We start from the raw sequence: 27,997 nt of genomic DNA on the forward strand, positions 1-27,997 counted from the left end.
TGCTTATTCATGTTGTATGCACATGAAATGAACAATTATCTAGTAACAAAGCAAAGTGAAAAAAATAGGTGACCTTAAATTCTCCCAAAAATTGGAAGTGAAAGAAGCTGAACATGTGCGATTTAAAAGTAGCTTTCTTTAGTTGTATGAGAGATGATAATGTTCTTTTGTCTCTCACATAATAAATATCAAGCAGCTAAAAATAAAAAGGACAGCGCGTTTAATAGAAACCCTAGTTGTAGTACAATATTGGAAGCCTTGCCTCAATTATTTTCTTCAATGGTCACATCATTCAAGGCAGGGAATAATATGGCCTGGTGGTTTTGAACAACAAGCTCAGTACATCTGGATCTGCTGTACCTGGATCAGGTTTCCTCTAGAGGAACTTCTACAAAGAGGAGGAACACTATCACATACAAATGACACGATTATGCTTTTAAATATTAAAGAAAACTGAATGGAGGAAGTTATTCAAAACGAACAACCAGAGTTCTGGGGGACAAAGAGGTAAAAGTCTGTCAAGACCGAAATATAAATTGATTCATCTAAATGTCCAAACACACATATTGACATCAGATGACTTATGGTGGCTTCACACAGTTCTCCAGTTTATTTTCAAAGGGAAACATGCGGTAAGCAGCAAATGCGGGCCGCTTCGTTGGCGGCGCGCAAGCGGTGCTCGTGCATCCAAAATCCCTCAACTTTCATAGGCACGGCTCTTTGCGGCATGCGCAGCTGAAAATCAAAATATTTTATCTTTTTGTGAACGGCAGCGGCAGCCACATCGGCCTAAAGGCATCTGCCGCACGGCAATTCCACCGCACGTGTGGATCCAGCATTCCTGTACAGTGATGGACTTCAGTAGGCTTTAGATTAAATTTCTAGATTACCAAGTAAATCATATATTTACTATAAGTACATTTTCTGAAGACAATGGGGATGCTTGCTTGTGCAAAACTTGCTCCCATGAAGTGTTCTGGGAGGTTGCCAGTGCATTGGTATTTAGTTGCTATAGGGTGTTCTTGGTGGTTATTAAACAAAAAAGTCTACATCCTAAATCCCTAGGTGATATTCTAGAACAGTGGTTCTCAATCTGGGGGCCCCAAGATGGATCCAGGGGGGCCGCAGATTTTGTGGCAATTTTATGAAATATAGAAATGCATCATAGATTTTACGCAATCAAACATCAGAAAAGTAAGACCACCAACCAAAAGAATTGATGTTCCTGCATTGTATAACTGGATATGTTTTTGGTTTAATTCAAATTCTAAGTTTAAGATTATACATTTTTTTGGGGGGGGGGGGCAGCCGCAAAGCGATGCACTCAAAGGGGGCCTTACAATGAAAAAGTTTGTTAATAAGTTAATTAGGTTTTCTTGTCTGCTGATTTTGAGATGACAGTTCATTACTTTAGAGAATAACAGCTAACCCGGAGCTGTTGAAATACAGTTACGACACTCGATCTCGTCGCCCGTGTGGTCACATGGTTCATGGAGCGCTCAAAAGTTCCAAACAAATCCGTGCAGTCAACCTATTTGAATGGATTTTAGCGGCACGAACAACAGCAAACTATATTTGCATAAATTTTGCTAAATGTATTAGCGCATTGTGTACACTGATTACTACGTTGACTATATTTATAGCAGCATTTTGTCTGGGGAGTAATATGAATATAAGATATGTCCGCCAACTCGTTAAAATGTTAAAACATGCAGTTATTTCACCAACTGTACAGCAAATGAGTTTGGGAGTAAGTGAAATGAATGGGCTTCGGTGCAGTGTTTGGAACTATTGGTCGCTTTATGACACGAGTTACTTCCGCATTCCATTCTTACTATGGAGGTCTATGTGAGTGTCGTAACTCTGTATTTCAACTGCTCTAAGTTAACCACAACCGAAGAATGTAATTAATGCAACAATCACAATAAGATACATTCATAAATAATTTATAAATAAATTCTTAATATCCATACAAGTTATCTCCAGTTTTTAAATACATAAATAGTTTTCACGTATTGACAAAACATACATAAAACGTTGTTTACAATAAATACGTGCATGTGGGAATCTATTTTACAGAATGTGTGCATCTGTTGGGCTGTGCATATATATATAAAAAAAAACATAACCTTTACATCCCAAAAAGAGACCATACAAACTACTTGGCACAAGGTAAACAAAGTTTCATACCTCCATTCTCATTGGCTGGCACTACTGGTTGGTCTATACTGCAGCTGTACACTATTTACATATTTCTGGCAATTTGTAAACAGTTGTTCTAAATTGAATGGAAAAGGCCATTGAAAGTGAAATATCATTCAGGTATTTCAACAACACATTAAAAATGAGAATCGTATTAGGATTTTTACAATCCGTATGTCAACATGGACACCAGAATGCCACTCAATGCAAACAAGCGGCATATTAATCGACATCCACATTGCGTTCACATGCTTGCATTAATGTTAAATCGCAGTTACAGTCGTTTTCTTAGACAATCAACGGTTGGGCGGCAATTATGAAAATAATGTGAATGATTCTTGTTAGACCACACCCCCTGTCATGAAGGCTCCTCCCACTCAGAAGGCCAAAAAGGACCGTGTGGAATGAGCCACAAGACTTGCGTGCTTTGGCAAAACAACTCTTGTATCGTCATATATTTAAAATGTATCTTGCACATGCAAGTTTCCGCAATGTCACTGTAAAGCCTTTGAATGTATTTTAAACAAACTCTGTTAAATTCTTACAATTTATAGATTCAGAACACATCCAGTAAGTATGCAAAGTCAGTTTTGCCCCTATTAAGGCTTTCAATAAATGTCCACAGTTTTAGAATTTGTGTACTTATCGTTCACTAGTCGCACAGTTTCGTATTACCAAAGTCTCTTCTCTATCTTGATCTGTTTTATCTTTATGATCGACTGAACAGGTCTGTTTTCTCATCTTCACCTCCCCTCCTCCACAGGTCGGGTCTCTGATTTAAGTCTGACGAAGTCTTTGGCGACCTCATCAGCCGAGCGTTGGGAGAGGATTCGTAGTGCCGTGGTCCTGGTTTCGTCTATGTTGATCCGTGGGCCCAGGGGACACCAGCACACGCAGCTTTTCCGGTCCGCAACGTCACGCAGCTGCAAGACCGCAATCCCCACCACCCGGTCCGCACGACCGAAACAGTAATCCTTCACCGTTATCTGAACCTCATAGCAGTCCAGACTCACACCTTTGCCCAACACACTAAACATGTTCAGAGGGAAAAATACACAAACACGTGAATCATTTTTTCATGATTTAGATTAATAATTACACTATAAACTAAACCCCATGAGGGTGATACTGCAAGCAAGACGCATGTGTTTTGCATTGTACTTCCTTTTGCAAAAAGCTACAGTTCAGAGAGTAACTTTGGTCTGTCTGAATTTTTATGTGTGAACTTGTTATGTGTCTTGCGTGTGATGAGTTAACCAAAGATTAGAAGTGGGAAAATAAGACCTAGACATAAGAGATGTCGAGTGTGGTCCAGTGGTCGTGATTTATGAAATGGAAACTGTTGTAATTCTCACATTGTGAGAGCAAAAAATATTTAATAATCCCACCATCACACACTTGGTAAGACTAAAAGAGCTCTGCTCACATACCCTTTACTTCATATGAATAACAAAAAGTAACTTCTGCACTTTAAACCACAAATTTTTAAATAAAATACAATTTTGAGATGAAAACTGTTTTCACTCACAATTGAAACGCCTCGTTGTATTTCGCTGTCCAGCTGTTGTTTTTAGATTTGGTTGTGAACTTCCGTTTCTTTTCCGTCAGCTGTGGGCCGATCAAGTTAACCTCAACGAATGGTCGAAACATACCTGACGTCTGCCATTTCATGTCATTCACAGCAATCACTGGAGAGAAAGAGATTCATTTACATGTAAACAGCAATACTGCAGATTATCATCACGTACTAAAATAAACAGATAACCATCCAAACTTTACACCTAAAATGTAGTGCTCTCACCTCTCACTGTGAGTTTCTGCTCAGTGTTTCCAGCAGGGGGCGACAAATCAAACTGAATCACAGCCTCTCCTATAGGCCGCTCAACCCCAGAGCCTATCAAATGTTAAGACAACAATTTCTTTTCATATCAGGCATGTTTCATTTGCAAAAATGTATGTGCCCAACTGCCCACATTTACATACAAAAATATATATACTGTATATACTCTTGAAGAAAACAGACCCCTTAGCAGCATGTCAACCAGCACCAGTGGTTTTTTTAGAAAGATATTTGGAAGAATGCTTGTAACTATACAGTTCTTGGCCACCATTGACTACCATTCTTTATAAATTTCTTGTTGTAGGAAAGCAAACAGTTCTGGGGCACTCTTGACTACCATTGTATTTTTTTCTTCCATGGTAGTCAATTGTGGCCAAGAGCTCTTTGGTTACAAGCATTCTTCCAAATATCTTTCTCTGTGTTCATCACAACAAAGAAATCTATACAGATTTGTAACTCGGGGGTGAATAAATGATGACAGAATTTTCATTTTTGGGTGCACTGTCCCTTTAACTGTGACACTTTAATATCACTTTGCTATATAACTTTTATCATTTATCTTGAATTTACTCAATAAACAGACAAGGGCTTCAACATCTCAAAGTAGTTTATCGAAATTAAATATACTCATGTGTGCCATTGGTTGCTGACTTCTTTTCTATTTAGAAATCACTGACTGAAGCACCAGAGAGAGAGAGAGCGAGAGAGAGAGAGAGAGACAGAGAGAGAGAGAGAGAGACAGAGAGAGAGCGAGAGACAGAGAGAGAGAGATCCTTGTCCTTAATATAAAGCCGAGGATAAACAAATACTTTGGCTCACCTCTGTCAGGTCGAACGCTCTCTTTGGGGGTGATTCTGATGCCCATGCTATTTTGAACTGAGTGAGAAAAAACATGACATTTGAAAAAACAATAGACTGGCGGCTGTTCAATCATTTGTGCACATGGGTGCGTACTGTATGCAGGTTCAAGCCAGGTTTAAGAAAACAAGGCAATGTGACATGTGTGCATGTTTCTTACCCTGAGCATGTTGTGTTGTCACGAATGCCTTGATAAGAGCATCCGTAGTCTGCGTGTAGAGGGAAAGAGCATACCGCAGGGATGACAGCTCAGGGCTCTTCTCCAGATAGACGTTCTTTAAACCTTTCCCACCAGCATGGAAAAACAGCTACCCAGCAACAGAGTATGAATGAGAGAGAAAGAGAGAGAGAAATACAAATAGTGCCTTTAAATGAACCAATATGTGTTTCCTTCTGCAAAAAAGGTGCTAAATTTCACAGACAGTAACTCTGGTCTGTCTAAACTGTTATGTGTGAACATGTTATGTGTCTTGCGTGTGGTGTGTTAGTAAAAATATATACATACGTGTGTGCATAATTACAGCATTGCAAAAATATTACATTTACATTTAGTCATTTAGCAGAGTGGTTCTCAAACTTTTTCGTGGTAAGGCCCCCTTTGTGTAGAGTGCGGCCCCCCAAATAAAGACTTATAATCTTAAACATAACATTTTTATTTAAACAAAAACATATTCGGTTATACAATGCTGAAACATCAATTCTTTTGTCTGGTGGTTTTATTTTTCTGATGTTTGATTGCATAAAATCTATGATCAATTTCTATATTTCATAAAATGCCACAAAATCTGTGGCCCCCTGGATCCATCTCGGGGGCCCCCAGTTTGAGAACTACTGATTTAGCAGACGCTTTTATCCACAGCGACTTACAGAGAGTTCAGGGAGCAATAAGCGATATGTCATACAGGAGCAAAAATATGACTATATTTTACAGGTAAATATTAAATGCAAAATTCCCAACACCTCTTGTCAAAATTACAAAAAATCATAATTTGTAGAGCAACCTCTAAGGCTGTCAGAATCTTTAAAAATCATGCAATACTGTCTCCCACTCACACACGCTTCTATATGACGCACAATGAGGCTAAACGCTCAGTGTGTGACATGTTGACTTGGCATAACAGTTGTGTATAATAGCAGACAGTGAACGTGTGGTAACTCAGCGGGCAGACCATCTCCACCAACACACCTTGATTGCGTCCAGCGCCGCCTCCATAATCCCGCATTGCCTTGGTGACAAGCTCTTCGGCTCCGCCCCTGCCTGTGACAAACAGTGACCACATTAGACCACCCACTGCCTTATGCTATAGATCGTAGCTTCAAATAAACCAGCATTTGTGGTTTTATCTCGTGTTATTACCTTTAGTTTAGAGAGCTCTTTAGCAGCAGTAAGAAGTTGAGCTCCCTGTACAGAAAAAGCTAAATATCACCAAACAAGCTGCATTTTTATTTCCTCCTGCAGGCTTGTTGTTGTGTTGTTCCGTTCGTTATTAAAAAAAGAATACAAATATATACAAGTTTATGTCACTCACGATACTGTCGCTGCTCTGAGGCAACACGATGGTTTTCTCCATGCAGATTAAAACATTCCTCCACAGGTCCTTCAGTACACGCTTCAACACCGTCTTCTCACATATGTCTGCAAAGATGCTGAGGCTGCACACACAAACAATTATGAGGTATCTCAGGATTTTAGAAAATGATTTTGTATGCATGAATGGCAGTTGATCAGAAACTGGATTAGAAACGTGGATTATTTGTAGTTGAGCTGAACTGACTTTGCATCAAGGAACTCCATAAGCGGCCGCAGTGCGTTGTCTGCATCAGCCTCTGCTGTGTTCCGACTGTTCTGATTCAGAGGACCTTTAATCTGGTACATGATCTCTGCCATCTGTCGCATGCACACGTTTATACGAGCCTGGAAACTGTACATACAGATAGAAAAAGACAAACTATGAGGACAGAAAAATGTTTATAAATAAATAGTCCAAAAGTAAATGTAACCACAGCTATGATGTTATTATATTACAATATAATATTAACCCTAATGTATTCATAGTTACATTTTATTCATACATAAGGCATAATGTACGTCCAGTCGGTGGATATTGCAGAATAAACCATTTATAAACTCATTTGTAATAAATGCAATTTTCCTAGTGACAAACATGCAATTTGGTTTGATAATTTGTAAATATCATTTTATATATCGCTGCTGTCCTTCTGAAACCTTGTATCTCCATATTTTGTGTCTTGTTTTTTGTTGTTTTTGCAATTAATCATCATTATAAGTCACCCTTTATGTTTGTCACTGGGTTTTGCAAATATCTAACCAATAAATAGCATTAAAAAGTGCTTGTCAGCTTTGACAACACATTATTTAATCATTTAAAAAGTACAGTGGGGGTTTTTTTTCATTTCCTGAATTTGGACAAAATAATTGGGACATCCGAGGTTTCGGAAGGACAGCCGATATGTTATTAACAAGTTTATTTATATTTATCTGTGTGTATCTGTGAGTCGTCATCAGGGAATAACAGACCTGGAAATGTCATGACTGACTTATCAGAATGAAGCATCACAGAAAGTCGTGTAAAATCACTTGATGCATAACATAATTAGGATTTCTTCCACACAACAGAAAAGAAGATATTTTGAAAAACGTTGGTAACAGAAAATCCTTGATCCCCATTGACTTGCATTGGTTTTGTGTCCATACAATAGAAGTCAATGGTCACCAACGGTTTTTGGATACCAACATTCTTCAAAATTCGCATTTTGCAGAAGAAAGAAAAGCACACCGATTTATAATGACAACAGGGTGAGTAAATTATAACAACCTTTTTATTTTGAAGGTGAACTATTCCTTTAATGCCTTCAAAGGTTAAACCATAAATATGTAAACTAGATGTAATGTAATGTATTATAAGTGTTGTTGTTGTTGTGTAAGATGATATTCATCATCAGAAAATGAAGTGTACCTTTTGGCAAACATGGCGCTCAGGTTGTCCATTGCAGAATTGAGCTTCCCTTGCAGGTCATTGAGGATATCTGCAGCTTCTGTGTCAAGCTGGAGAGAGAAGCACAAACACATACAAGATGTAGTGTTAGTGTGATACAAAAGAGAAGAGGCAAGGGAAGTAGGACAAAGGGAAAATAACTTCATGTCTAATTGTTTGGGTTCAAAGCCACACTGGACACAACCTGAAGTCACTTTTTTAACAATTACGAAAAAAATCCTCAGCAATGTGTCAGACCCAACAATGGTTCAATTAAAGCAGAGGAAAACCAAGATGTAAAGTCAACATGTTACGGTTTCATTGCTATAATAAACAGAAAGAGTGGGGTTCATTCACTCCTCTGCTCAAGAGAATAAAGAAAAGAAAATTTATATACATCACACAATACCCACAAAAGCTTATAGGTCCTGAATAGTTTTCGCGTCCTTTTTGATAGACATTAGTCCAAAAGCACAGTATAGATAAATCTTTAACAAGAATTCTTTATCTACAGTACATTTTTAGTGTTAAAAGTAAAAAGTATTTGGTCACATAATCCACACTTAAAGGTCCAGTGTGTCATTTTTTTGAAGGATCTACTGAAATACATAACTATGTCTACATCCACCGCAGGTCCTTTTACATGGAATTCGTCATGTTGTTTCTACAGTAGCCTTAAACAGACAGTAAATATGTTATCTCCTTCGGGAAAGAAGCAGAACACGACGACATCTTAGTTCTGTGTCAGCCACCTTACTGCTTCAAAAGGGGGGGAGGGGTGCACGTGAGTGAGCCGTTGGTTGCAATTCGCAACCTCACCACTAGATGCCGCTAAATGTTACACACTGGACCTTTAAAATCGATGAATATCAAAACATATAAAACCATAAATGCATCTGCAACTGCTTTCACTGCACAGTAATTTAAGTGCATGTAGGAAGTCAACTTCCCCTAAGCTTACACTATGTCTGTGTAGTTCAAGTACAATACAGATATAGTTTGCTAAGTTTAATATCCTGAAAGTGTCCAAATATATTTTGTGGCCAGTGTATGTTCAGGGTTTATACCATGCATTAATACATTATCACAGTTATGGGGAAAGTGTCGGATGGCGGGAAAGACAGCCAGTATTCCAGGCTCGCTTACACATGGCTATACACGTTCACACCACACACACAAATCATCACACCTTTTTTGTGTTGACTGTTGCTTCATTCTATCAAGAGACCGAGAATGGAAAACAAAGGAAAAGGCAGAAACAGAAAATTCATTCAGCTGCGCAAAACCTCAAAAGGAACAGATTCTTTAAAATGTCAGATTTGAGAAACGATAGGCTTTAAATTTGAAGAGTCAAAATGGAAACATCTCGCACCTCTTTCCCCTCACGTTTGAGCTGAAGAATAGAAAAAAAACATAAAAAGTAAAAGTCATTTGTAGCTCAACAGCATTTGTGTGTTTTGTATTACTAACAGTTCTTTGGTCTACTCATTAAAACAGGACATCGAAGTCTAGACCGATTTCTGAAGGTGTATTCTGCACAACCTGTGATTGGTCGATTTACATTACTGACACTTCTCTGGCTGGTTTTTGGCCAAAACAAACTGCGAATGAGGGCCAATAAGCATCTTTATATTTTCGATTTCCAAAATAATTGTCATTTATTTGCAGGCAACACTATAAACCATCACTTGCCCAAAGCAATTCATTATTTAAGCTCAGAATTCTGGGTAATTCTTTCATGTCGCATCAGGTCACTGATGGGAAGTCTGATTTGACCCAAAAAATAAGGTACAGGAGCCCTGAGACCAGACAAACACACACACAAGAACAATCTCACAGCTTTGTGTTTGTAACTCCTCACATTAATGAGACCTTGTTCTATCATCTCTCTCTCAGACACACACACACACACACACGCACACACACACACACGCACACGCACACGCACACACACACACACACACACACACACAGCCATATCAGCTTATTACCTCAGCTCCATCAGACACCTCTGTGCTCGTGTTCTCGTTCTTGACACAGAAACAAAATGACACACAGTACCACAGTGAGACCTGTTGATCCAGAGACTAGAAAGCAAAAAACAAAGCCACAGACAATGTGTGTTCTGTGTGTGAGCGCAAACCTCTTTCTCGTTGTCTTTCTTCTCCTCCTGATGCCAAAACATCAAAATAAATGAGTCAACACACAAACACTAAACGCACACATAAGATGATGCAAATACAGTATAAGCATACACTACCGTTGAAAAGTTTAGGATCACTTATTCATACATTATTAATATGTTTTTCTAGATTGCGGAACAATAAATAACTCGTCACAATACAATACAATATACAATACAAAACAATAATGTGATTATTTGAATTATGATGTGACTAAAGAAAACTGAAACAAATCAAAGCTATGATATATTTTAGTGTCTTCAAACAAGCTATTTGTACTATTGAATTTGCAGATTTGGCATGTTATCAGCCAGTTTCTTCATGTCTCACCCTGAGATGCTTTGTAAACATTATTGAAGTAGTTCCCATCTGTGCTCGGCTCATTCATTTCTATAACGTTTTTATCATATAAAATGTTGGTTGTCTAATAAAAACGATAAGTGCCTTTAGATCAAATGATTTTTATGATCACAAAATACATTTCAGCCAAATGATCCTAAACTTTTAAAAGGTAGTGAAAGTTAATGCTAAATGTGTATACATGTATACAAAATCCATCCATTAAATATTATATAATACAGGTGTCGTTAAAAGAGTAAAAATGAGTACAAACATGTACTGTTGATTAAAAATAATGATGTATATTTTAAAATGTCTTGTTTGTTCTATGTATTTCCTTTGCTACACATGACTTATGTTAACAAGATACTGTAACCGCACACACCTTTTCCTTCTTGGCAACAGACTGCAGACAGACAGATGACAGGTGACAAAAAAAAACACAAAAGACAAACAAAGAAACAGTCTGAGATGCTGTCTCATATGCTGTCATAGATGAACTCAAACATATGACCTTCAGGATGTTTCCACACACCTGCATATAGAGAACTGAAGGGAATGAAAGATCAAGACAGCAAATCACCGAATCCTTCTGAATGCACCTGATACTCACACAACACTGACTACTGCACTGATACACTCATCAAACTAAATCATTTACTGAAGAGCGATGATAAAAACAAGAGCGAATAACAGCGGGTTAGCGGCGGTGCAGTCGAAAACTGTTTTATTAGAGAAAACAAAACAGACAGCTTGTGAACTATGCCCAAGAGAATTCAAGGTGATGTGTTTATTTCTCTCTCTCTCTCCGAGTTTCTTTTCTCTGTCCCACACACACATGCAAATGTCAATAGGTTCATTGCTAAAGAACATTACCATGAACACGGATAGAAACAGCAACACACGCAGAATCTCCAGGACGTACAAAACTGATTCAATTTAGATTCAAAGGTTAAAACAAACACAAGGGCTAGGCAAAACACACTATTCAAAGATAGGGATGGACACAATTTAGTGTGTGTGCACGCACTGGTATTCATCACGGTGGGGGGACCAAATGTGCCCAGAAAGATAGTAAAAACAGTAGATTTTGACCTTGTGCCTACATTTTTTAGATCCCCACGAGGGAAAACAGCTTATAAATCATACAGCATGATATTTATTGAAAATGTAAAAATGCAGAAAGGTTTGTGTGAGCAAAAAACTATGAGTCCAACAATATTCCTAGTATCCATGTTACCCACATGAGCACCATGGCTGTTTGGTCAAACAGAACTGCAGATACATTCACAATCTCTAAGACACAAAGAGCTGACTGGTGAAGGTCCACGGGACACAAACAAAGAGCAATGAGGGTTATGAACAGTACACACATGTTAAAGGAGTTATATTTTCTCTGTCCTTTACAAAACCAACCTTGTTCTCCTTCTCTTTGTTGTCAAGCTAAAGATACAAAAAAATACATCATATTTTAAAACAACATTCCACAACACCAACCTAAAAAGGTACTGTAATGGCACCAAGTTTTGAGTCTTTGTTTTAAAAAAATACATATAATTAATATTATGGGTGTCATAATATACCGGCATTGGCAATAACCACAACATCAATAACGTTGATTACTGATATTGTGTTAATACTGCACACATGATAACATCTTAACTAATTCAGTGCCAACATTTTGCGACAATGGTTACAAACTCTCTCCTGCCTTTCTACACTCATACTACACATTTGGGTGTGAATCATTGGCCAAAAATAGAAATCTCATAATAATATTGCAAAAGATATTGTGATAATATTGTTATTGTGATTTATTTTCACCACAATAATTGTGTTGCGGAAATCTGATATTGTGACAGCCCAGGTTTTTTAACTTTGGATGCAAGTGTGTTCTTTGTCAACGGCAGGTCACTTTAAAATGTAAAGTAAGTTATGTGAGTTAATGTAAAGCACATCTAACAATGATACAAAATCTTTGATGCATGACCCTTTTAAAAACATGCAAATATTTTATACTGCTGCTGTTTAGAAAATATATGTGCGTTTGTCTTGTATTGATTTAGCATGTACAATATTATATATTGACAGTGATCCTAAACCAGCTCCCATCATTATCAACACAGCTGGAGTTTAGAACACGCACGCATGCACGCACGCACATCTCTGATGTCATTAGCAATACAAAACCTTCAAATGCAATTAATTAGAATTAATATATCTTATGTAAGTTACAGTAAATGTCTTTATGACATTTGAACTATATTCATGAGGTTATTTATTCCTTTAACATACACAACTCTTTTAATACATAAACTGGCTGCAAAAGCATCCAGCTGCATTTACAGCTTGGGATCTACAGTACATTTCATTATGTATTCTCATTTAACAGATCAATAAAACTTTAACATGCAGAAATGTAAAAGACTGTTGTGTTTTACTGTTACTTTCAATTTTCAACCGAGCGACCGAAGACTGATACAGTAGATATCAGTGATATACTAAAAAGACTTCATTTAAAAGACTTTTAGTCCATGTGTGTTAGACCATCTATATGCTAAAATGCCGTCCTACCTTACCCCATTTTACAATGTCAGTGTGACGTCATTTGAGATCAACACATGCAAAGATAAGTGCGTAAAGTAACCTAACATTTCCGGTTTCAAACAGAGATGGCGAACTAAAAGTAAGTTATGGATTGCAGCTTTAAATGCTCGTTTAGAAATTATTTTTTTTCTCTTCCAAGGACACAAACCAAACATATTAATGACTCATCCATATTTTCATCTAAAGGACAGCTGACGTCATTTAGTGACGTACCTCTGTATGGAGGACTAAACCTGCAAAAACTATAAATAAATGAATGTATAAATAAATAAATATATAAACGAATAAATGTAATATGAAAATAAATACAGGACTGAATGGTTTGATAAAACAAAATAATTCGTTTTAGCTATTATTGATCTTAGCTTTAACTTTTCTTTTCATTTTTTAAATTGATTTATTATTTTTTGTGTCCATTTTTAATTATTTTTTATTATTATTTTTTATTTTTAGATTATTTTATTTATCATTTCCTTTTATTTTTACATTTATTTATTTATACGTTTATTTATTTTTATATTTATTTATTATCGCATGTATTTATTTCCACTTTTATTTATTTATTCTTGAATTTATTCTTACTTTTCTGTGTCTTGTATGATAATTAGATGGGTTGGTCTTGCCTACTATTGGTTCAGCGTAGATTGAAGCGTTTGATCGATTACTCTTGACTTGTTTTGGACTAACGTCACGTCACTCACTGATCGTTTGCTTCGTGTATAACGTTAAGTAACTAGGCGGGCGCACAATTAGCTAGAGAGTTACAGCATTTAGCCAATGAAGTCGATAACCATGCATCAAATGACTATGTGTCATTTAGATTAGGTGCGCTTATTGATGATTTATTACAGATTGACGGAGAGATAAATGACAAAGTTCTTCAAAATCTGTGCGAGTCAGAGGGTGCTAAGGTGGTGACCAAGTTCCGGTTACAGGTCCTCTGCCAAAGAGGTGCATGAACGACCTCAGCAGATTCGTCGATTCTGAAAGCACAAGACGACTTGATATTAAGATGTCTAATAAACACAGACTTTCTTGTTACATGATTTTGACATTCTTGTTAAGATTGCAAATTATTGGTATGATCGCCCGTAACGGCTGAAGCGAGGTGAAAAAATAAATAAAGCGATTTGACACGGGATTCGTACCCATAATGAATAAAGCGAGGCAGTGTGTCACTACGGTAACAATCACACTAAGCTATTTCTGCAATGCTAGCTGCTGCAGGATCTTTGCAATAATATCAAGATGTCACACACAATATGCAGCTGGATGAATCAAGGGAATATGCCCGTCTTAATCTTGTGACCTCTGTGTTATTTATCTCTTATGGAATGTAGTTTACGAGTACCGTTTAGTAACCACGTCTTTTTTAGAAGGAATGGTTTCCATTTGATGGCCCCTGTAGTGAAAGAACGATGCTCATTACTACCGTGTTAACCTGTGACTTAAGTTCACTATGTCTCAATTCATTTACATTATGTTACTCATGTTCACATTAAACTTTCGGCTTTTTTCTTAACCTCGAAAGGCTGCTATACTTATTCATAATGATTCGACTACACTATGCGCAATCTTTGAGCTGTGCGATCTTCGGTTTACAAGAGCCATCTGTATGTAGATTTAAGGATCGCATTGATAGCCCTTACATATGATTCATAACTAGTTAATCTAGTCTATATCTTGACCATCTCAACTGTACGCACTCATAGCATAGCACCTCGACCGACAGACTCGAATCGTGTGCAGGGCGATGAACAATTCCTGAGTAGCTGTCATTTAGTCTCCCGTGCATCTGTAACTAATCATCAATAAGTCACTATCTGATCATGTACACCATTATGTATTTCACCAGGTATTGCCTAGTTACATGTGCTTCTACTAACGTCGTTGATCTATTTGCAGATTTATTACACCCTTCTTACTCGAACTGCGGCTCACTAAATTGGGTAATCGCAATACCTGTATGAAGAGCTCAAGGGTTGACTTATGCTAACTTACGACTTTTCGACTTTTAATGAGAATCCGTCAGCAGTACTCGTCTAGTGACGACCTGTACTTACGTACACGCGATTATCTTTATCGACACTTGACAGCCTAAACTGTCGGGAGTGCCAAGCTGGTGAGTGACGTGACGTTAGTCCAAAACAAGTCAAGAGTAATCGATCAAACGCTTCAATCTACGCTGAACCAATAGTAGGCAAGACCAACCCATCTAATTATCATACAAGACACAGAAAAGTAAGAATAAATCAAGAATAAATAAATAAAAGTGGAAATAAATACATGCGATAATAAATAAATATAAAAATAAATAAACGTATAAATAAATAAATGTAAAAATAAAAGGAAATGATAAATAAAATAATCTAAAAATAAAAAATAATAATAATTAAAAATAATTAAAAATGGACACAAAAAATAATAAATAATTTAAAAAATGAAAAGAAAAGTTAAAGCTAAGATCAATAATAGCTAAAACGAATTATTTTGTTTTATCAAACCATTCATTCCTTATTTATTTTCATATTATTACATTTATTCGTTTATATATTTATTTATTTATACATTCATTTATTTATAATTTTTGCAGGTTTAGTGACGTACCTCTGATCCTTCTGAATCCGAACATCCAGACTGATGAAAGAAGTGAAACAAAGAAACAGACAAACCAAAATTTAAAAAAAACCTAAAAACGACTTACAGTAAAAGATCCACTAGATGTAAATGGCTATCACTTAACTATCTACCCTGGCATCAGGAGGCGGCGCACAAGTTCCGCATCAGCACGCTGCTTATTTGCATTATGTTAAATTCTGTCGTGCTTACTTTTGATGCTGAAAATAGCTGACTATCAGATCTTTATAATCATTGCTGTTTGATAAAGAGCTTAATACCTTGGCATCCGATTCATCTGACTGGTAAACAAAAATAATGGTAAACAAAACAAAAATAAATATTGAATAAACATCTGTAATGGCATTTTTTTTTCACTGCTTGGCAGTGTTGGGTGTAACTAGTTACTAAGTAATTAGTTACTGTAATTTAATTACTTTTCCCTTGAAAAAGTAAAGTAAGGGATTACTGTTATTTTTCTGTAATTTGATTACAGTTACTTCTGATGTAATTAAACTAAATACTTTGTGTAATATGTGTGTGCAATAGTGGAATTGACATCAAAATTCAAAGTCTAACTTTAAAATCTGTGCTTTAATGTATAATTCTCACATTTGTAATACTTTGGTCAGTTAATAATATTACTTTATGTAGTTTAATATTATTTTTTTGAATGAATTAAATTATCCGTTTCATGTCTATCCTTAAATCACTTAACTAATCAAGGTTGATATAGGATATAGAAAGTAATTAGTAATAAGTAACTAAATACTTTTTGGAGAGAGTAATTTGTACAGTAATCTAATTACACTATTGAATATGTAATTAGTAACTTGTAATTAATTACTTTTTCAGAGTAATTTACCCAACACTGCTGCTTGGTTGATGTGCACTGAACAACTTTGCTAACGCACGCACTTGAAATAACACTTTTTGCTATACTGTACTGTACACACCTCATTGCCTTCATCATCAGTGATGGGCTGAGGGAAAGACCAAAAAAACAAAACTTTATGTTTACTTGACCACTGGTAAAGCTTAGACACTGAAGAAATTGCTTTTACAAATAAACGTGCATAACCACAACCATATTTCAATACTCACAAAATTATCTGACAGAATTTTACTTTGTGAGAGAAGCCTTACTAGCCAGAACGTAAACACTAGTTTACACTATCAAAGTGTTAATAAAACATTTCTAAAAACCAAAAGTAACATTTTTACCAGTTTTCCAGTTAAATATGGATCGTTTACAAAAACACACACAAACTCTTTCTTTTGTATGACACACCTCTTCTTCATCGTCCTCTGGTTCCTCCTCATTTTCCAGCTGGTAGTGAAGGAAAACATTCAAGTAAAAGCGGTTTTAGGGACTCTGTCATACAGCACTATGGAGGGACGAACCATATGGGCTGCACTAAGGATAGCCTACTAAGTACTAACAAGGGTACTTTAATCTAGTCAAAGGGTGCCACTACAACACGCACACACAGAGGGTTACAGTCCATCTGAAAAACACATCTTTTCACCTACCCTCTCTTCCTCAGCGGTGTACTACACAAAAAAACAGATATATGGTTAGTGCTGCTGGCACACACACACTCCAGACCACATTTATAAATACACACAACTCTGGAGAGACTAGTGTCAAAAAATGACATTCTGGAGACTTCCAGCGGATGATTCACCAGCATAACTATGGATGAATTTATGACAGAGAATAAGCATCCAATTCAGAGCCTACTACCAAATATATTGTGTGCAGAATGACAGCTCTGCGGACCCATCAAAAAAAAAAAAAACATACGCTTCAGTTTTTCAGCCTCTTACGGCCTGCCAGAGTATCCCATTTACGGCATGCCAGCCAGAAACCTAAAACTAATGAGCTATCTTACTTTACCTCTGTGCTGTCTACATAGACAAACTCTCCAAACAATAAGTGACCGATTTAAAAAGAATCAACGTACTGAATTTACCCTGTATATGTGAGTTTGTATTGTATTATATATAATGTAGGGCAGTGGTTCTCAACAGGGGGGCCGAGGCCCATAAGGGGGCCCCAGCTGACTTCCAAGGGGGCCTCAGGATGACTAATAATTTAAAATTAGACAAAATGAGCATTGAAATACATTTTAAAACAACTAAACACCAACATATTTCTTATTATTTGTCCATTTTATATTTTAATATAAATTTAAACACTTTATCAAGCTTTTAAATATTTTATTGGGTAGAAATTTTGATTTTTTTTGTGCGCTGGAGGGGAGCCATTGAATATTGTTGAATACATAGGGGGGCCTTGGAGTCAAAAAGGTTGAGAACCCCTGATGTAGGGGACCCTAACCCAGTTGTCATCATTATCGTCACAGGTGGAGTTCAGAACATCCAAACTAGAGCTCCACCTGCTCGTCTCACACACACCAACAGCGTCCTATAAATGTGGAAGAAAAACCTTGGAGGAGACCAGACTCAACCGGGAGGGCCAGTTATCCTCTGGCATATTAATGTAACACTGCTGCAACTACAGAGAGAATCAATAAGGTAAGCTGTCAGATTCTACGGCAATAAGTAAGTGGAAAGATACACATAAATGTCAATGATGGAACAGAATTCCCATCCTCAGAGTATCATTTCGAATCAAGCAGGTGAAGCAAGTGTTGCCCGGGTGACGATGAGCAGCTCAAAGTCACGAAACTTTCGCACGTCTTTGCTACTTTCATCACAGCACAGACAAAAATTCCAGCTCAGTCTCCTGTGTCAATAGACACATCACCAGCTGATATTACATCATGTTTAACTCACCTGCCTGGCCCCCATAGACTCAAACATCTTCTCCAACATCACACGCATCTGCTGAATGTTATTCATCAACACACAGGGCTGCAAGAGATACGGAGAGAGAATTTAAACCAATATGACTCTAAAGCAAGTCTTAATGCTATCATATTTGTTTATAATATGTATTTGCACTCACGGTTTTCTCTTTCTCACAGTAGGATAGGAAGGTCTTGGTTACAATAGCACAATACTGCAGGAGCACTTTGTTGATGGTCTGACGGGGAAAGAAAAAAAAGATTAAATATCACAACTAAACTCTATGGGGTGGTTTCCCAGTCAGGGTTTAGACTAGTCCTAGACTAAAATAAATCTAAGAGCTGTCCAAACTGAAAACAACTTGCACTGACATATCTTAAAATACATCAGTGCCTTTGCCTTGTCTCAAAAAGCACACAAGTAATGTTTTAGGAAGTAATGTTTGCTAAAACTGCTTAAATTAGCTAATTAAACTAAGGCCTAGTCCTGGTTTAAACTAATCCCTGTCTGGGAAACCGCCCCTATGTGGAGTAAATTAAATACACACCGTACTGAGCCGCTGATCTGAAATGGCAGATAAATCGACTTGATGTTGTTGAAAATTAATGAATGTTTCACAGGCAAATGCATTACGCTCCTCCAAACAGAACTCAATATGCAAATTACAGGAAAACATACACAACGATTATGACCATGATAGAGCAGTCCATTATACAGCTTAATTATAAAATGAAAGAAATTAAAATGCAAACACATCTCAGCTTCTACAAAATCTGTGTGGGCATCAACGAAGATGCCGCTGCGTCACACGCCTAACTTAAAATGACTCGCAGGTTAAAAAACAGATGGCGACTCTTGAAATGTTTCTGTTCATCGTTGTGTGCTCTGCTTTCCAATTTGTCTTAAAGCGTGACTCTAGAATGGCATTCGATGTAGTCGGGTGCCAATCTGCACCTTGGCAAAGCGCCGGTTGTATTGGGCGACGACGCCAGGATCAGGGCAGTCGAGTTTCTTGATGATCTCAAAGCTCTGGTTGAGTTGAGTGAAGATGTCCACGACCGAGCTGGAGAACAGAGCGTGCTCAGACGTCTGCTGGAACTGTTAAAAAGAAAAGAACGAAAAATCTGAAATCAGAGGCTCCAGCGAAGTGACTTGTGTAAAGATCACTGTTAAGTTGCTAGGGCAGGGAGAGGCAACGTCAATCCTGGAGTGCCGCTGCCCTGCAGATTTGAGCTCCAACCCTAATCAAACACACCTGAACAAGCTAATCAGTGTCTTCAGGATTACCACAGGTATAGACAGGTGAGCTTTTTTCCAGGGTTGGAGCAAAAACCAGCAGGACAGCGGAGCTCCAGGACTGACGTTGCCTACCCATGCGCTAGGGTGTTGTCTGTTGCTAATGCTATTAGATTATTAATGATAATCTTAAACTATAATTTACCTTATTAGTAAGTTTATTTATTTTATTTAGCCTTGTTGTGCAAGCTCTCTGGAGCTTGTGCAGAGGCAGCAGCTTTTGCCAGAGGGGAACTGGAATCCCCTGGTTGGGCTTGGGTTCTCCTGAGGTTTTTTTTCTCGATTAGAGTTTTGGGTTCCTCGCCACCGTTTGCATACAGTTTTTTGCACTATTTGCCTGACCGGGGGGGCTGCTTTAGAATTTTAAAGTTTTACTTAATTAATATTGCATATAGGAATTTATAGTCCGTTATATTTGACCTGTGCTGCTCTCTCCTTTATCTTAAATGTGTGCTCTCACTGAGCGTGTGTGTGTGCGTGCGTGCGTGCCTGTGTGTGTGTGCGTACTTGTCTGTGTACGTGTGTGTGTGCGTGCGCTTCCGTGTGTGTGTGTCTATGTCTATGTGTGTTAGTACGTGTGCATATTGTGTGTGTGGAGTGTTTTGTATGTGGGTATGTCTGTCTTCTGTGTTTTCAACTTTTTCTTGTTTTTGCAGGTACAACTTTAATTGTTTTGGTTATAGTCAATATGTCTTATGTACAGCTGCTTTGTAACAATGAAAATTGTAAAAGCGCTATATAAATAAAGTTGAGTTGAGAGTTGAGTTGAGCTAATCTGGGTGCGAGGGTGTTCAGTATCATTGCCAGTAAACTGCCACGACTTTCTGATTGGTGCTTGGTGGTTGTTTACTAAATTAAAGGTGTACAGATTTATAATCGGTCGAAGAAATTGAGTTTACAGGGTTGGATTGATATCCTGAGAGCTGGAGGAAAAACTAATCACTGGGTTTGTCAAAACATGTTAAAAAACTTGAATCCCTTAATGTTGCTCTTACACTGTGTCAACACCGGGCGCGGCTTGTTCTAATGGGATTGTCGCGCCCGGTGTGGACAAAATTTAAAATTATAATAAATTCTAATGCGTTCTATTGTCTCTTATTACACGGCACATTTGAATGCTTGATTCTGATTGGCCAGTCGCGACATTCCAAGGGTTGTTCTTTTCAAATAACAACCGCTCAAAACTATTAACACCCTGTAACCCGGATGCTGCAAATCATTTTGAGAGGGGCAGTTTAATATTACACGAAAAATAATTATAAATATGTCTTTTAATAACATATATGACATTATATTTACAAATGATTAAACCAATTTGCCTGTTCGTGATGTTTGAACGTCGTTTCTTACTTTAAAACCGAAACTAAACGGCTTTTCGTCGTGGAAGGTCTGCATTCGGTAAAAATGAGCTAATAAAATATTTCAAATTCACATTTTATGTCCAGTTTTTTTCTCATGTGGCAAGTAGCCGTGTAATAAGCGGGATAATGTACAAGCAGCCGGCTGTTATCGCGAAATATGCCCCTTCAGTGTGATACAAGAGCCTCCTCTTCGTGTCGGGTCCTGATTATCGGGGCTTATTTCTGCGATAACAACCAGCTGCCTGTACATGATCCCTTACTTCGTCGCATCGCGCCGCATCCAGTGTAGACACGGTGTAACAGGTAAATATCAGATTTATGCTGGTTTTCAATAACACGGTTTACCTTGATAATTAACTTGGACAAATGTTTTATTGTGGGCAATTTAAAATGCACAGAATAATTCTAGATAACATTAGCATAATTGTTTACATTTATCTGAAATCGCACTATTCTATAAATCATTATTAAATTACATCATTCATTTATTTGTTCAATAATTGATAAAATAATTTCTGAAATAAAATAAATAAAAAAGCATAAATAAACAAACAATTTATTATAAATAAAATTATAAATAAACAAAAGTTAATTTAATGCTAAAAGATACTTTTAAATGTTTTAAATCTGTCTATTTTTGTAAAGTGTTCTTGGGTTTAAAACATTTGATTGTTTTTATTAAATATCAGTTGGTTTTAAAATTACTAAAACATTTACATTTATGCATTTGGCAGACACTTTTATCCAAAGACACTTACATTGCATTATACTATACATTTGTTTCTGAGTATGTGAAATCCCTGGGATCGAACCCATGACCTTGGCGTTATTGGCGCCACGCTCTAACCACTGAGCAACAGGAAAGCTAAACATCTTTAAGAACAACAAAAACTCTGTAATAAAGTATAAAGTATATACTGTGTATATGTACTGTGATAATACCATACACTGGCTCAGCACTTATCGTAATATGAAAATTTGTTACAGCAAGTGCTTGGTAAATATACAGCAAGCCATTCCTTTGGCAAACGCATGTTTTAACCCCGCAGACCGACAGCGGGAGTCAAATATAAGACACGGAAGCACACAGAAAGGTTTGGTTAATGAATCATACCCCCTCTCTTTTATCTCTCTCAAGAGCTCCATGCATAAACTCCATTGACACTTCCTCATTCTCAGCCAGCCACTGCAGAACAAATGGCAGAAACCACCTACACAGAAGAAATCAAGAGCCGGACAGAGAAACAGAAGAAAAAAGCAGGAAAGAAGTGAGGAAACAAGAGGTCATGATAGTTTAAGCAACAGAGGAAAGAATGAGCTAGACATTCCAAAGATTTCAGCCAAATATCAGTGTAGGTGATGATGGGAGCGAGCGAGACGGCAGACCATTTGAAGAATAAGTCAAAACTTTCTCCAAGGACTGTTTGAAAGAGTTTCAGAAGCGGTGTGACTCACGATGGGTACTCTGGGACGGCGGTGGAGAAGGCGGACAGGTCACGGACGTACTCGTTGTAGAGCCATTTGACTTTGAAGTGCAGATTCATGTAGTCGGCACTTTTGCACAACCTGAGCTTCTCGTGTTCTGAGAAAACAACAAAGCGCGAGTCCACACGTTTAACGTCGCGAGACCTTTTTTTACCTCTCACCCAGTAAACATTCACACTTTTTCAACTTCATATTACTCCTCCACTGGTCTGCAGCTATAAAGTAGTGCAAGAACAAGACTTTTTTTCTGCAGCTGTACCCACTGAAGCTAAAAAACTGATCATGACATGCGTTTCACTCACACACATATACAGTAGTACAAAACACTTTGACAGTCACTTAACCGTATGTCTTACCAGTGCAAAAATCAAGTCTGCGAATATGGAATGCGGCAGGTGCTACAAACACAAGGAAAATGAGGCAGGAGAGAAAGAAGACATGACAGATGAAGAGCACTTGAGAAAAAAACGAGTGCAGGTGTGCAACGAATGAGGCGCTTTCAAAAGGAAATGATGTTGGCATCAAAAGGAAAAACATAATTTTGTCAATTAGGGGTCTCACTTCAGTTTGCTTCTACTTTGCAGATCTAAAGTCAAATCAGGGGGATCTATTCTGTCACCTACTGTATGCTGAGGACATGAGAGCAAAGACTTAAAAACAAATGTCTCATTTATTTGCTGTCAGTCAAACCCTGTATATGACGCTTTCTACTGTGGAAACAAAAGAAGATATTTTGAGAAATGTGTCAGTGTTTTTCACTTCATATAACGGAAGTCAGTGGGGGTCAATGTTACTTGGTTACAAACATTCTTCAAAATATCTTATTTTGTGTTCTGCCGAAGTCATACAGGTTTGAAATGACACGAGGTTTAGAATCTATGAAACTATGTTGCATGTACTATGTAAACCTTTACCATTCTTCCAATGTTTGTGGGCGATGTGGTCAAGGACTGAAGAACAAAAGAATCAAGTGTGATGAGGATGGTGATGGCAGATTAAACTGCGATTCGCATACGTAAAGCACACAAATAAGCAAAGCGCACCAATGAACACAAACACACACGTGCACGTCTCCTTACCTTCCAGTGCATACTTCATATCCTGAGAAAAGAGTGTCCACATGACCTCAGCACTGACTTTCCCCACGTCCAGCTCCTGAGGAAACCTGCGTGAGATTCACAGAAGGTTGATCTTACCCGCTCAATGAGCTTGTGTGTGATATTGTGCGTTTCTGGGCATTGACTGACTGATTTATTATAGGGCTGTAGGAGTTTTTGTCTTCTTCGATGATGGACACTATTAAGGTGATGAGTTTGGGCCAGAAGTCCAGGTTCTGCACGCTTGGTCCTGGTTCTTCTCTAGTGGTGTTGCCCTCTTCTTCTGCTTTCGTTTCCTCATCTTCATCGCTGTCTTCTTTCTTTTCTTCTGGTTTTTGCTGCAATGAGCAGAGGGATCATTTTAAATATGTATGTCTTTCTTTCTTCTGCAGAACACGACATAATATATTTTTAAGAAGGCTTGTAACCAAACAAAACTCGACCCATTGACTTCCATCGTGTGGAAACAAAACCACTGTTACGTTTCTCAAGATATCTTCTTTTGTGTTCCACAGAAGAGTCAAATACATATTTTAAATGATATGAGGGCGAATAAACAATGACAAGTTTTATTTTTGGGTGAACTATCCCTTTAAATAAGAATACAGTCAAAACTGAAACTTTGCAACCTAGAAAACTGTGATCAATCCCTAGCACCTTTAAACGCCTTTAAACTGACGTCTGTCTGTCATTAAAGTGATAGTTCACCCAAAAATAAACATCCTGTCATTTACTCACCCTTGTCATTTCAAACCTGTATGACTTTCTTCCACAGAACACAAAAGAAGATATTTTGAAAAATGTTGTTAACTGGCCCCCATTCACTTGCATTGGTTTTGTGTCCATACAATAGAACGTGAATGGGGGCCAGTGCTGTTCGGTTACCAATTTTCTTCAAAATATCTTCTTTTGCGTTCTGCAGAAGTCCTAAAGCTTTGAAATGACAAGAGGGTGAGTGAAAGATGACAGAATTTTCATTTTTGGGTGAAATATCACTTTAATCGTTTTATTTTTTTTAATATTTTCAGCTCATTTTGAGATTGGATTTTGGCCGTACAGAAATAACCGAGGTTGTTGAAGACAAACGTTTTTGAGTGACAGTTTGAGTGACATTGATTACCACATTGAAGCCTTGCGTGTGTGTGGTCTCTATGGTAACAGATAATTTCTATAAAATATTTCTCTTTTCAGCCAACACCAGAAATTCAACCACCAAAAAAATCGAAACAAAAATGTCCAAACTTCAACACTGTTATACAAATGTGTAAACAAACACACGTCTGTAAATACTGTATGTCACAAATGTTTACTCACAGGTTCCACCGCCGGCTGAAACTGTCTGTTGTACAGCTCTTGGCAGTTGTTAAAGATGTACTCATACGTGGAATTGAGGCAAGCTTTCACACAATCCCTGACAACGTGCGCTGCGCGTGGGGGAGACTGTAGTTCCAACACCTGAACACAGAGGGCACCAGAGAGGACAGGAGGCAAGGCACAGATGTCGGCAAAATCTCTCATGCTCGAGTCAAAGAATATACAAATAATGTAACTCCAGCCGAGAAGCGATGAGCTGTCAAATCAATAGTGACTAATCTCCGTTACGAAACCTTGAACAAAAGCCTCTCTCTCATAACACAAAGAAATCAGTCTTCATCTTAAACGTTTTATTATCTTCACCCTATTATCTTTTTCTCCTGCAGGGTCTTAAGCTTTAGGACATCTAGACAGAAATGACAGCGTCCGCTCACCACTGTATGAAGGACTCATCTCTATAAAACAGCACTTAATATCTGTATTACAAATGGGACCTACGTCCTATAACTCCCAAATGATGTTTTAAACAGAAGGAACGGGCAAAACAACACACTGCCTGATGTGATTTGTTGCGAGATATCTTACCTTCAGTCTGAAAAATGCTATGCTAGTCAATAAATCCACCGTGGATTTGAGATCCGACAAGCGAGGCTTACTGCTTGCTGGGAAATTATTCTGGAGATCAGAGAGACAAGCAGAACATCACAGGAGGTTTGAGTGAGAGGTACACCATGACCCTAGCAAAACCGCTAGTCGAGAGAAAGTACAAGTCCTTCATGTACCTCCATTTATTTGATACCTGGCAACTGGTAATTTTACCATGGCAACAAAATACATGTTTTGGTGCCCATTCATACCAAAATATAAAAACTATAACTATATAACTGTCCACACCAATAGACCATAATGTCATATATTAATTGTGCAGATTTACATTTTAAATGCGACAGCCCTTCACATTTTTTCCCTCTGTAACATTATTTTTCCTCTGTATTTATCAATGTTGTAGTTCTCTTACATTTCTGAAACGTTTTTTCTTACTGTGCATTTGTAAACTCTTGGTTGTAAAATAAATTTAGAAGCTTTTGCTTATGTGTGCACATAAAATTTGATTGGTAAATATACTTACTCTATATGTTGACAAGTCAATGCGGAGGGAGTTATGAATCTGATCCAGCAATCTAACAAACCGATCTTTCTGTTGTAACATATGATGAAAGGACAAGTTAGTGATAGACAGACATTAGCACCTTTCTTGATCAATTTATTCTTATTATAAATGTTTGTTACTTTGCTTGTAACTAAAGCATACCATCTTTCTACATACACTAAAAGGAAAAGGCGACAAAACCTCCCACAATATTCACATCCACCGTGTGCTTCTCGGTAATCAGATTCTCTCTGAATGAGTTCTATACCCCGAGCCAAGGTCACAGAACAGTAAGCAATATTTCTGCACACACACAATCACTGTGAAATTATATCACAGCAAAGCGTTTGGAAAAACCCTGCTTATGATAATGATAAAGGAATAACATGAATTGGAAACAACGGGTCAGGGACACTGGCAATGTCACTTATTCACTATCTTGCCATGTCACACAAAATCCTGTTCATGGACAGGTCAAGCGCAAGAAAGGGAAGAAAAGATTGACGTGGTGCTCAAATCCAGGCTTGTATTTAGCTGTAACAGAACCAGAGGCTGCCACAATGGCATTTTCCAATGTGTATGATGAAAGCTGTGGGTTAGTTCAAAGGTTTTATGTGATTTTTTATAAAACAACGTCACCACCAGTCTGTTATTACAGTAAATTTAATATTACAACTTATCTACGGTACTGTACGTAATTTAAAACGCTGATCATTTTAATGAACTAGTTTAAAAACAATCAATTATTGTCAAAATATTGAATTGCCACTGGCTATTACTTTTTTCACATATTTATATTTTTGCACGTCTTATTTTATTAGTAAGATATTTCGTGTACATTTATCATTTCAATTTACTACAAAGCTACTATAGAGGTTACCCCAAAGTTGGAGGCGGTGAAGCGGTCACAGGCCGAGCCGCTGGTGACTGAGGTAGGGTGAGCGTAGAATGCGTTAATGTTGGCCAGGAGCATGCTCATCACCGCTGGGACCCCGGACAGCATGTACTTGGAGGACAGGCATGCAAAATGTCTGTAGATGAGCAGAGAGAAACATGAAAACAAAAAGACTGAGAACGTTGCTTAAGTGTTAATAGCATTATTGAGTAAATGTCACTCCATAACATTTTGTAACATTATAATATTAACATATCGCTGCTATCCTTCTGAAACCTCATATCTCCATATTGTGTGATTTTTATTCTTTGCCATAAATCATTAATATTAGTCACCCTTTATGTTGGTCACTGGGTTTTTATAAAAGTATTTTTAAAAAGTGCTTGTCAAATTTGACAACACAGCATGTAGTCATTTTTAAAGTACAGTGTTTTTTTTCCATTTTCTGAAAAACTGCGAATTTGGACATACAAGGTTTCAGAAGGACAGCAACAATATGAGCGTAAGAGCAATATAGCAATATTTCACAATACCAAACATTTATGAAATGTAATTTAGAACAATGGCTGTTTAAATCGGTTTAATACTATTGGTTAAGCTATCAAAATGTGACCTGTGTCAATATATATATATATATATATATATATATATAATGTTTTATTGTTTGTAATTTTGCTTTAAGAAATCCTCCTGCTTTGAAGAAATTCCTTTCCTAATTTAAATTCTGTTTTATTATGTCAGTGACAGATCTACTAATTTTTTATTAATTTCCATACAATTTCAATTAAACCTTGAATGACATTATCTCTTTAACAAAATAACAAATGTTAAAATTTAAAAATGGCTAATGAAACAAAAAGAAACCTGTTATTTGAATTTGTTCCATTTTTAGATTTTTTAGACCCAGTATCGTACCATATTGTGAGAGGAGTATATCGTATAAC

General features: G+C 37.4%; 1 protein-coding gene across 1 annotated transcript in view; it reads right to left on the reverse strand.

The window, feature by feature from the left end:
• Positions 1-1,924: 1,924 nt before the first annotated feature.
• The window catches only part of LOC130567882 (protein unc-13 homolog B), a 42,572-nt gene continuing 16,499 nt past the window's right edge, over positions 1,925-27,997 (reverse strand). The window contains exons 14-34 of the mRNA XM_057356363.1: positions 27,039-27,189; positions 26,138-26,206; positions 25,594-25,683; positions 25,009-25,149; positions 23,845-24,032; positions 23,677-23,762; positions 22,568-22,694; positions 22,227-22,323; positions 19,410-19,553; positions 18,616-18,693; positions 18,444-18,521; positions 7,879-7,967; positions 6,676-6,822; positions 6,430-6,553; positions 6,258-6,302; positions 6,087-6,158; positions 5,061-5,208; positions 4,862-4,918; positions 4,004-4,096; positions 3,731-3,890; positions 1,925-3,231 (exon numbers count right to left, since the gene is read on the reverse strand). Of these exons, the coding sequence (XP_057212346.1) occupies positions 2,946-3,231; positions 3,731-3,890; positions 4,004-4,096; positions 4,862-4,918; positions 5,061-5,208; positions 6,087-6,158; positions 6,258-6,302; positions 6,430-6,553; positions 6,676-6,822; positions 7,879-7,967; positions 18,444-18,521; positions 18,616-18,693; positions 19,410-19,553; positions 22,227-22,323; positions 22,568-22,694; positions 23,677-23,762; positions 23,845-24,032; positions 25,009-25,149; positions 25,594-25,683; positions 26,138-26,206; positions 27,039-27,189 (2,470 nt within the window). The 3' untranslated portion in view covers positions 1,925-2,945. The remainder of the gene's footprint in view (positions 3,232-3,730; positions 3,891-4,003; positions 4,097-4,861; positions 4,919-5,060; positions 5,209-6,086; positions 6,159-6,257; positions 6,303-6,429; positions 6,554-6,675; positions 6,823-7,878; positions 7,968-18,443; positions 18,522-18,615; positions 18,694-19,409; positions 19,554-22,226; positions 22,324-22,567; positions 22,695-23,676; positions 23,763-23,844; positions 24,033-25,008; positions 25,150-25,593; positions 25,684-26,137; positions 26,207-27,038; positions 27,190-27,997) is intronic.

The sequence above is a fragment of the Triplophysa rosa genome, linkage group LG2 (genome assembly GCF_024868665.1).
Source record: "Triplophysa rosa linkage group LG2, Trosa_1v2, whole genome shotgun sequence".
NCBI lineage: Eukaryota > Metazoa > Chordata > Actinopteri > Cypriniformes > Nemacheilidae > Triplophysa > Triplophysa rosa.